Below are 11,056 nucleotides of genomic sequence, written 5' to 3'. Positions count from 1 at the left end.
CATCTCATCTAACCGCCTTTGTGGTGCTTATCGTCGTCTCGCCGTTGTCTTACTCTCCATCACGCTCAATTTATGTCGAAGGTTAATGGCAGTATTCAGAACAATATGTTTTTCTTTTTATTTTTTTATTTTGATTTCTAAAGTGAAATCATTGATAAGATTACAGGAGTTTTGTGTTTTTGTTGAATTTATTGATTAAAAAATGACTTTGCTATACTGCTAGTGCTGTTTTTGAATTTTTATTGATGATTTATTAATTTCAGGATTTTTTTCACTGCAAGACACACAGAAAATAACGGCATTTTTTTTTGGAAATTTGCGACGATTTTTAACAACATACTAGCGGTTCGATAACCGTTACAATTTAGGGTGTGAAGAATTAATTTTGTGGCAATTCTAATAAATCGCTGGCATAACTATCGTAAAATAAGATTAAATTATTTGTGACGGTTTAAAACTGCCACGATTTGGTTAACAAGTTTTTTAACAAATTGTCGCAGTTTATAAACTAATTATTAGAACGGTTCCGATACTCATAACCTTATATCTAACATATAACCCTTGATATCCATGTAATTTTAGTTTAACAAATTAAGAATTAATTGACTGCAAATCTAAATTTTATTTAAGATTTGTTGCTAAATAGTGGATGGCTGCGCTCTAATATAGTTGTACTAACGTAGTAACATTTTACTTTCTTCTTTTGAATAAGGCGACATATGTCACCGTTACACATATACACCAAAATCAAGGGTGCAAATAGCATGACTCTTCAATGAGAAAGGCCACATGTGGCGAAGTATTTGGCCACTTCAACACTAATTGAAGGAGTAAATGTAGCAAAATAATAAACAAAGGAACAAGTATACGGTTTTGGCCGCATTTATACCCTCAGCAAATTGCCACGTACCTCTAACTTCCATTACAAGCAAACTCCTTTTGCCAATTCAAAAATCACAAAAAAATATCTTCAAACCTACACTACCAACTAAACTTCTACTAAATACATGCACATGCACAACTATTTATACCGAGATCCTCATGCCCCTCCTCTTCACCCCAACACCAATTTCCTCCTTTTCTCGATTTCATTGTCAATTACACAATGGGGATATCTTCAACCACCTTAGACACAAATTGGTGGGTGCTTACACTCCCAGCCATACTAGGAACACAAAATAACATGCTTAACAATCTAATCTTTGTAGCCTCAATTGCACTTCTCTCCATTGGAATTTTAGTATGGGCATTCCCAATGGGAGGAGTAGCTTGGCGAAACGGCCGGAACCAAATGGGCCCTGTCCCAATTCCAGGGCCCAAAGGGTTCCCAATCTTTGGTATCTTATTCAGCTTGAACCATGGCCTTCCACACCGAACCCTAGCTTCCATTGCTTCCACCCTCTCCGCTACACAACTCATGGCCTTCAGCTTAGGCTCCACACCTGCAGTTATCACCTCAAATCCTAACATGGCACGCGAAATCTTGAATTCGCCCCATTTTGCGGATCGTCCCATTAAAGATTCCGCAAAGAGCCTCATGTTCAGTCGCGCCATTGGGTTTGCACCCAACGGCTCATACTGGCGTTTACTTCGAAAGATTGCATCCATTCATCTCTTTTCTCCTAGGCGCATCGCGGCCCATGAGGCTGGTCGCAGGCATGATTGCGCCGCCATGTTGCAAGCTGTGGCTCAAGAACAATCACAAAATGGGGTTGTTTTCCTAAGAAAACACCTCCAAGATGCGGCTCTTAACAACATTATGGGAACCGTCTTTGGAAAAAGATACAACATGGAAGAACAAAACCAGAATAGCGATCACCAAGTTGAGGAGCTTCGTGAGATGGTGAGGGAAGGGTTTGAGCTCTTAGGAGCTTTCAACTTGTGTGATTATGTTCCATGGATGAGGTTCTTCTACGACCCTTTTCACATCAAGGAACGGTGTTCCGCTCTTACTCCTCGCGTAAAGAGGTTTGTGAAGAGGGTTTTGGATGAACATCGATTGGGTCAGGACAAGAAGATTATTTCTGATGGATCAGACTTCGTGGATGTGCTGCTCTCGTTGGAAGGGGATGAAAAGCTCCAAGATGACGATATGATTGCGGTTTTATGGGTTTGTGTTCTTTAATTTGCACTATATATATCTTAAGGGGAGTATTAGGTAAACAATGACTATTTTGAACAACATGAACAACCACCGATCAAATAAAAATATACTACATCTCTAAATTATCCATCTAAATTTTAATGTTAAAATAACCATCCGTACACTTAATGAAATGAACATCTAATATATCTATTGTTCACATTATTTAATATTTTCATTGTTTACCTATATTTTTTCATATCTTAATTATTACAAGGTGAAAACTCAGGTACAGTCGACTTCACGTGAAGTTGATATCTAAGAGCCGTTAAATAATTTGACTGATTTGACTAAATTTTCATCTAACGACTCTTAAGTATCAATTTCATGTAAAATCTTTTACCTTATTATAATGACGTAGGAATTAAAGGTGGTTGACTATGCATGCACATGCATCTTATTAACACGTGTATCTTAGGAAAATGATTATCACCGTATTTTAGTTTAATCAAAACATTAAGCATCCTTAGATCCCCTCCCCTAGTTAGTGATACGCGAGTTTTGTTTGACGGAGATAGATTTAAAAAGTTAGTGTAGTTGTGTGGAAGGGTGATTTTAATTAAGACATAAATAGAGTTTTTTTTGTCGTGAAAATATTGAATTTTGACACATGGCTAAATTTCGTGGGTGTCTTATGATTGTCATAGGTTTTTGTGATGGATACAACATACTCTCACACAGCACGGAAAAACAAAAAGTGTCTGATGTTTTCTACAAAAGATTAGTTAATTTTAAATTAAATATTTTTATAATTTAAAATTTAAAATTATTTAAAATTTAAAATTTAAAATAAATAAAATGATTTTTAAAAAATTAATTAATGTTGGATGAAAAGATTTCCTCCTTAGCATTATTATTTGTCATTACTCCCAGCATGACATTATCAAAAACTCAGTAACATATATAGTATTGAATCTTGGAGCATATAATTTGTTTAATTATCTGCAGGAGATGATATTCCGTGGCACAGACACAACAGCACTTGTAACCGAGTGGGTAATGGCGGAACTTGTTTTCAACCAAGAAATTCAGACTAGGCTTCGCAATGAGCTTCACAATTCTCTTGGGGACAAGAACAACATTACAGATGCTGACGTGGCAAAACTAACATATCTTGAGGCCATTGTGAAAGAGACTTTGCGATTGCACCCAATTGGTCCACTCCTTTCATGGGCCCGCTTGTCCACATCAGATGTCCAGCTCAGCAACGGCATGGTGGTCCCATTGAACACCACAACAATGGTGAACATGTGGGCCATAACTCACGACCCCAACGTGTGGGAGGATCCATTGGAGTTTAAACCTGAGAGGTTTTTGAAGGCTCAAGGAGGCATTGACTTTGACATAAGGGGCGTTGACCTTAGGCTTGCACCGTTCGGTGCCGGGCGTAGGGTTTGCCCCGGCAAGAACCTTGGCCTTGCCACTGTGACCCTTTGGGTGGCTAAGTTGGTTCACCGGTTTGAATGGCTGCAAGACATGGCTAACCCTGTTGACCTAACCGAAGTGCTCAAGCTTTCTTGTGAAATGAAAACCCCTCTAAAGGTTGTGGCTATTCCAAGGGTTGGTTAATATTATATGTGAGATGTCGCAAATAAGGTGAAAATTTAAGTAAAGTTATTGTTAAGTGAAATTGTTAATCGAAAATTGTTAGATAATTTAATACATTTAACAAATTTATTATCTAACAAATTTTAATTATCAATTTTACATAAAAATAACTATACATAAATTTTTACTCCAACTAAATATTGATGAAAATATACTCTTTTTATTTTATATTGACAGTTGTTTTAACTATTTTCTTTTGTATATTCGTATCTTAACTTTCACCTACGAATATATAAAAGAAAAAAAAAACACGACTGACGATATAAAAATGAGTGTTTTCACTAGGACTTATGCGTATTGTTGTGTAAAATATACCAATGTGAACTACTTCTAAATAAGTTGGCACTGCCTTCAAGGTTAGTTGAACAATGTGTGAGAGAATGTGAGATAGCTATAAGTATATCCTTTGATGTATTATTGTAGTAGCAGTACTTATTATAACTTATGTATACCATAAGCAATATATATATATATATATACTTCTCCATCTGTTACTATACATATAATCTTGGACCTTGAAATAAAACGGTCTTTTGTTCCTTATTAACTTTCAATTAATAAAACGTGGTCAAATATATATACTTTGTATGCGTGACCATGCAAAGTTTTGGCACTTCATTTAATTAATTAAACCCTAAACATACTCCATCCATGTGCATGTGAATGCAACATTGGTTTACCATGGAAAGTACATATTTAAGATAGATTTGAAGAGATACAAAAGATAAAGCTAAATTTAAGATACTAAGTCCATGCATGTGTATCATAATAATGAACAAATATAAAATGAATATATACTCTGTTAAAGGTACAACTAAATATGTTAAAATATAGTTAAAAAGATCGTTGTTGGATATTGTGGAGTTGATATAGCAACTAACGCCATGAAATTCACGAAGCCATTACTGTTGAAATTATTGTATTGATGATGAATTTTATGCATCGAAATGATAGCGGAGCAACGCGTCAAGGTTTGGTCATTCATGGAAGCATGAGCTTTTTCGATGTGCAAGATTTTTCTAGCCATTCTAGCTAGTTAGCTAGCTACTTGCTAGGTCGGTTACTACGGGTAAGTAATTAACCTAACATTCTCATCACTGTCTTCCACAAAGAACAGAAATGTTATCAAGCTAGCGGGCCCACTTCAGCTACTTCAGTCATGGATTTTCTGGCGATTTCCTCGGTTTAGGCCTGCAGGATTTGAGACGTTCAGCTGGCCACTGGCCTCGAGGTACTTCTCTAATCTTTGTCTATTTCAATTTACTATTGGATACCCTAAGCACACATATAAGTAGCGGTAAAACATGTGCATGTTGCAGGTGGTCAGGTTACATCCCTTCCAGTAGCGAGAAGGGTCCTAGAGTTCAGACGTGGAGGCTATGGATAGACCGGTTGCAGGATAGAGAGGTCAGTATGTAACTTAATAAGTTTTTTTATTTAACCACAATTTACGAGTTGGCATCACGAGTTGCCCTGACATTGTATCGTTATGCGTGCAGTTTATCTGGATGCCGTACAGTAGCCCTGACGTACTTCAGGTCGTGCATCCCGAGGTTTTGGAGCCTCGGCATCTGGTGCTGTGGCGGTCTGTTACATCGCTTATCTACTTTGCCGTTATAGAGTGGCATCAGGTAGACAGAGTTCTTCCGCAGTTTGGAGGGGTGCAGCCCCGTCCACAGGCCGCCCTAAACATCGACTTTCTGATGTCGAAGGACGGCAGAGGCGGCGATCGATGGTTCCCGTCCCATTTGCAGAAGTGGCATCAGTATTGGGAGGACCGTACGGAGAGCGTGCTGAGATTCGATGTTGTTGCTGACCCTGGTCCGTCGCATCTGTTTTTGGATTGGTGGAGTCAGCACGGGAAGAGGTTTTTGTCTCCGGATCCGCAGTTGGGCGATCCGAGAGCCGCTGCTATTCCTGTCGAGGCCTCACAGCGGGGAGCTGGGCAAGTACCTGAGATGGATCGGCCTGACGACGTGCCGGATAGGAGGCGGGTTGATCGGAGAGCTCGCGTGGGCACACGTCGTAGCCAGCGTGACTGGGGTTGGCTTGAGCGTGCTATGGAGGCTGGCGACGAGGCCGGCCCCGCTAGGGGTCGACGACGACATCATCCTGGTAGAGGTAGAGGGCGTGCTGCGGTTCATGCCGCTGCACCTGACCCTCAGGACGATGACGATGATCAGCATGGGCCTGAGGGCGGGGATGGTGCAGGGGCGGCCTCAGTTGCTGGTGGTAGTACCCAGGATGGGGTTCACGGAGGTGAGTGGTATGGCTCCGGGATGGGTGACGGGGCTGAGCCTAGTGACGCTGGACTTGGGTCCGGTCCTTTTGGACATTACTTTGTTGGAGTACCCACCGACGACCAGCCTCAGCAGGACGGTACTCCATGGGTTATTCCCGGATCACAGTGGCAGGACTTCCTTGGGGCAGATACGCTCGATCCGGACTTCGGCAGTCCACGGTTTCTGGCGGAGATTTCGGCTATCATGCAGGAGGACGAGCCGGGCAGGAGGCGTCCTCAGACCCCTGCCACGCAGGCACCCTTAGATGTTGATCTGAACGAGCCTGCTACGACTCCTGTTGGTGACCAGTTTGCTTTGGGAGGTACCCCACATTCCGCTTACACCGCTGCATCACAGTCTGTCGCCGGGCCGTCTGCCGCACCACTCCATTTTACGCCACCCGCACAGCCTACCCCGCATGAGGACGCAGATGAGATAGAGGATGAGGAGCCGTTCATCCGCAGAGGTCAGAGGCCACGGGTTCCCCGTCGTTGTGGGACAGGCTCCCACTTGTTTAGATGATTTACATGTCATGTGTTTTGGACGTTAGGGTTCACTCATGTATTTTAGATGATTTACTTTAGAGCTATTTTTCCTTGTTGTATGCTCATTTTATTGTACTTAAAAATCTGTTATTTACCTTGTGGATTAGTGACTATGTATTATCATTGAATCATATGACACTGTAGTTATCAACTTTTGCAGTCATGGGATTTCTAACCAAATTCAAATTCAGATGCAACTTTTTCATTACTAGAAGTTAAAAGGATAAATAGATAACACAAATCATCTTCAATAACAAGTTACAGGAAAAATAAAATCAATGAACACTAACAATAACAAGATCGCTACTACTGGCCCCCCGTGTGAGACGGTCCTCCAAGCTGTGGGCAACTTATGCGGGTGTGTCCGGGTTGGCGACAAAGGCCACACCTCTTTGGCCGATTCGGATCTGCCTCGTCCATGTTCGTCCGTATCCTAGTGGATCTCGGACGACCCTCTCTTGCCCGCCTCTTGGCAGGGTCCGGGATCACGGTTGGCCCGTCGTAAGGTGGCCAGAATCCCTCCGGTATCGGCGGTGTGAATCCCATCTGGTACACACGGAACACTGAACTAATCTGATACACGCTGTGAACATAAGAGGACCAGGTAACCCGTGAGTAGGCGCAGCATGCAAGTGCGTGCTGGCACGGAAAATGAAGTGCCTGGAAGTACCCGCAGTCACAGGTCCTGGATGCAAGCGATACTCTGTAGGTACCTAATGAGAAAGAGCCCGTCGGGGTGGTCTCGGCTACGGTGAACTCGAAGTTATCCCGGTCATACAAAGTCACCGTGAAGCACCTCGAATTCTTCAAGTTGGCCTCTATACACTTCACCAAGTACTGACTGAATTGCTGTCCGGTTCCCATCTGGGCCTCAGCCTCTCTACCCTTGCGAACAAAGAGTTCCGCAAGCCTTCCATAAGTTGCCTTCACCAAAGAGCAAACAGGGAGGTTTCTGACACCCTTTAGGATTGAGTTCACACACTCCGAGATATTCAGTTCGAATTACTAATGAATTGAGTTCGAACCACACTGGTTCGAATTATATAAATATAGGGTTTGGCTCATTGCAGAAACGAATTTCAGTTTGGCTTATTCAAGTAATTTTCAACTTCCCTTGGTTTAATCTGGTTTTTTGCCCAAATATTAAATGTTAATTATTATTATACAGTGAAAAACATATAGAAACTTTTTTCTTACGAAAATAAAAGGTCAGTATTTTCAGTGCATAGTGGTAAGTGATCTCTACCTCCTTGGTTGCATGGATTATATATACTCTACCACTACAAGAAATAAGGGGTTTAGCCACGAAAAAAATCGTAGCTAAACTCTAAGATAAGCGTAGCAACCATACATTGGCCACGAAAGAATATTTGTGGCTAATCGGGGGTTGCATTTTCAATTTGCCACAATTTTAACGTTACTGGCAAAAGGTTAAATTTTAGCCACGTAACAATGTTTCGTGATAAATAGAAGATACGGTCATTTATTTTTATCACGATTTAGTGTTCGTAGTTAAAATTTGGTGGCTAAACCCCATTTTTGTGGTAGTGTACAGTCTAGTCACCAAAAAAAAATACTCTACAGTCTACGTATATGTGTTTCCTTAAAAGCTGCAAACAATAATGAACGGGCCTAGTTAACTCTTTCTTGGATACTATTTGTGTTGTCCGGCTACAATTTCAACATAGTCGGTGCCAATAAATGATAACTACCGGTGGAGGGCACCTTATTTATGTATTGCTGACTTCATTTCGAATTCCAAGTCAAATTGATCATGTTTGTTTAATTAATTGATCAACCACATTTCTTTGCCCATTTTATGCATTGATTCAGCGCCTCTGTTTCCTTTTCAAAACCCAGCAATCACGGTATGTTCTTTTCATATTTTTGAAAGCAAAATTTTCGGTAGTTTTAGTTATTCTATTAAAATTAAGACTATATTTAGATTAGTTAATATTTACAGAAATATTTATAAACCTTTCATGAAAGTGACTCTTATACTAGTAACGAAAAATTGAACTCGAGTTTAACAGTTTTTACCAACTAGTTCCACTTCCACTGCATTTATTTTGACCTAGCTAACAACTTTTGAAAATGTTTACAAATTGAAGTCCAGAGAGGGGGAGAGCCGGAGAGGGGTAACGAAAATCCAAATTAAAGAGTTAGCCAAAATTAGTTTTATATACTTATTTTAATAAAAAAATAGAATTTAATTTTGATATCTTAAAAGTAAGTTAAATTTCTCGTGGTTCGGTTCATTATTTTAGACTCAACTGGACTTATTTTATTTTTATCAAATAGATTAAATTTAAATTTTTTGTAAAGTCTATTAGTTAAAAAGACCATATTAAAAAATTTAAAAAATATCTATAAAATTTGTTGAGCTCATCAAAATATATTTTTGTAAAAATAAATTATTTTTAATTAATTATGACTTTTAATTATTCACTCGTAATAAACCTAAAATAAAATTAAAATAATAAATAGTCAAAAGACTAGATAAGATTATAGAAGATCCCGGAGACACTCATTTTACAATATGTGAAGGATATACGTAAGGCGTTTGAGAAGCAGGGATCTTTAAGCAAGATTGGAAGAAAAATAACAATCCAAGTTGCTTGGGAAATCCTCATGAGGTATGGATAAAAATCACAGACTGAGGCGGAGTTATTAGAGCATCTTCAACGAGTAAATATTTGCAATTTTCTTACAGTGTTGTTAGAGAAAAAAGAGAGATGGGGCGTTGGAGAAGAACTCACTTGAGTTTCTTCACGCAATTTAAAACGAGGGAGTTCTTCTAAATGGGACTCTCGATAACAAATACACAATTGCTAAATAGCAAGTAAAATTAAAAATAAATAATTATATAAAATATTAATTAATTAAATAATTATATTAAATATTGATATTTTATTTTATTAATAATTATAATAATTAAATAATTAAATTTTTATTTAATTAATAATTTATATTAATTATTTATATCAAAATTAATATTAAATATTATTTATATTTATATTGTTATATTAATTTAGCCGTTGCAAAACTAGCCGTTGTAAAAATAGTCGTTAGAAACTAGCTGTTATTATGTTACCATTATTATTAATAAATTAATATTTTGTTACTCTATATATACCACTTAGATACACTTTTATTCTCACATTCTCTACTACTCTTCTTCGTCTTCTTCCAAGTTTACAAAATCAAAATTCTGCTACTATTATTTTTTGTTTGAAAAAATAGATCCAAACCAACTCAACTCTTTCTTCAATTACTTACAAAACTTTCCTCAAATTCCAAATACCCAACAATCTCAAACCTCAAACTTTCAAGTTCCAAATCAAAATTTCACACTACCAAATACATTTCAAAATCCAAATCCACAAAATCTTTCTAATTTCAATTTTCAAGCTCCTTATAATAATCAAATTTCCTATATTCCAACCGGAAAATCAAAATTCACAAACACCCCATTTTTCATTTTCATCCATATTTAACCCTTCTATCGAAAATGTTACTCCAACTTCCTTGCCGTTTCCAACTCAATTCAGTGCATCAAGACATAACTCATCTGGTATTGGTGGCTCTTCTAACCCATCCTCTCAGACTCCTATACAATCTAGTCCAAATTCGCAATATTTGGATTTTGTCAACCCTCGTGGATTAGATGCTATCGACCTCAATGATGATGATATTGAAGATCGGAGGCAAAATAGTATTCAACACTGGCATTGGAAAGAGGATGAGATGCTGATCAGTGCATGGTTAAATGTTTCAACTGACCCTATAATTGGTACCGATCAAAAGGGGAAAACATTTTGGAGTCGAATTCATAGCTACTGTGTAGAATTTTACTCCGACATGACAAGGGGGGTAGTTGCATGTAAGAAACGATGGTATAAGATCAACAAGGTTGTTGCACAATTTGCTGGTTGCTACGATCAAGCTAGTCGAAACATAAGGAGTGGTTCGAACGCTGATGATATAAAGGAGTTGGCTTATAAACTTTATTCCACACATTATGGTCAAAAATTCACTTTTGAGAGGCAATGGAACATGCTTCGGTTGGAGCAAAAATGAAGAAGCCAACTACCTACACAGAGTGGCGGCTCAAAGAGAACCAAGGTTAGTGCAACTGGAGCATACTCATCCTTATCAAACCCAGAAGCATCGTTGGCTGACGAACCCGGTGTGGACTCTTCCGTTCGCCCACAAGGATCAAAGAAGAGCAAGCGAAAAGGTAAGGAAAAAGCACAGATGTCTGAAGATTTTAGCGAAAGAAAATAATCGGTTGTCAAAAAATTATCTCTATCAAAGATGTTAAGAATGTTAGAGAAAATGAACTAATGGAAAGGGAAAAAGAAAGAGAAGAGGAGAAGGAACATAGAGCAAAGATGATGGCAATCAAAGAGAAGGAGTTACAAATTCAAGCGGCAATAAAAGAACAAGAATTACAAACTCAGAGGTATATTAAAGAA

The 11,056-nt window shown here is 38.6% G+C and overlaps 3 protein-coding genes across 3 annotated transcripts; 2 read left to right on the top strand and 1 right to left on the bottom strand.

The window, feature by feature from the left end:
* On the top strand, positions 721 to 3,841 carry LOC107616318 (cytochrome P450 78A7). The gene is made up of 2 exons (XM_021112466.1): positions 721 to 2,110; positions 3,092 to 3,841. Exons 1-2 carry the CDS (start codon positions 1,106 to 1,108, stop codon positions 3,710 to 3,712), a joined length of 1,626 nt encoding a protein of 541 aa, XP_020968125.1. The 5' UTR covers positions 721 to 1,105; the 3' UTR covers positions 3,713 to 3,841.
* On the bottom strand, positions 6,885 to 7,442 carry LOC107616319. Its single transcript, XM_016318291.1, has one exon. It carries the CDS (start codon positions 7,440 to 7,442, stop codon positions 6,885 to 6,887), a length of 558 nt encoding a protein of 185 aa, XP_016173777.1.
* LOC107616320 (glutathione S-transferase T3-like) lies at positions 9,210 to 10,658 on the top strand. The gene is made up of 2 exons (XM_016318293.1): positions 9,210 to 9,214; positions 10,130 to 10,658. The coding sequence occupies exons 1-2, from the start codon at positions 9,210 to 9,212 to the stop codon at positions 10,656 to 10,658; spliced, it is 534 nt and encodes a 177-aa protein (XP_016173779.1).

The sequence above is a fragment of the Arachis ipaensis genome, chromosome B09 (assembly GCF_000816755.2).
Source record: "Arachis ipaensis cultivar K30076 chromosome B09, Araip1.1, whole genome shotgun sequence".
In the NCBI taxonomy this organism is placed as follows: Eukaryota; Viridiplantae; Streptophyta; class Magnoliopsida; order Fabales; family Fabaceae; genus Arachis; species Arachis ipaensis.
Note: the sequence above shows the minus strand (reverse complement) of the source record. Positions and strands in the feature narration are given on the sequence as shown.

Coding starts and splice junctions, on each gene's coding strand:
- LOC107616319 (XM_016318291.1), bottom strand. CDS start 7,442: ATGGGAACCGGACAGCAATTCAGTCAGTACTTGGTGAAGTGTATAGAG.
- LOC107616318 (XM_021112466.1), top strand. CDS start 1,106: ATGGGGATATCTTCAACCACCTTAGACACAAATTGGTGGGTGCTTACA. Junction 2,111..3,091: donor ATATGATTGCGGTTTTATGG/GTTTGTGTTCTT, acceptor AATTATCTGCAG/GAGATGATATTCCGTGGCAC.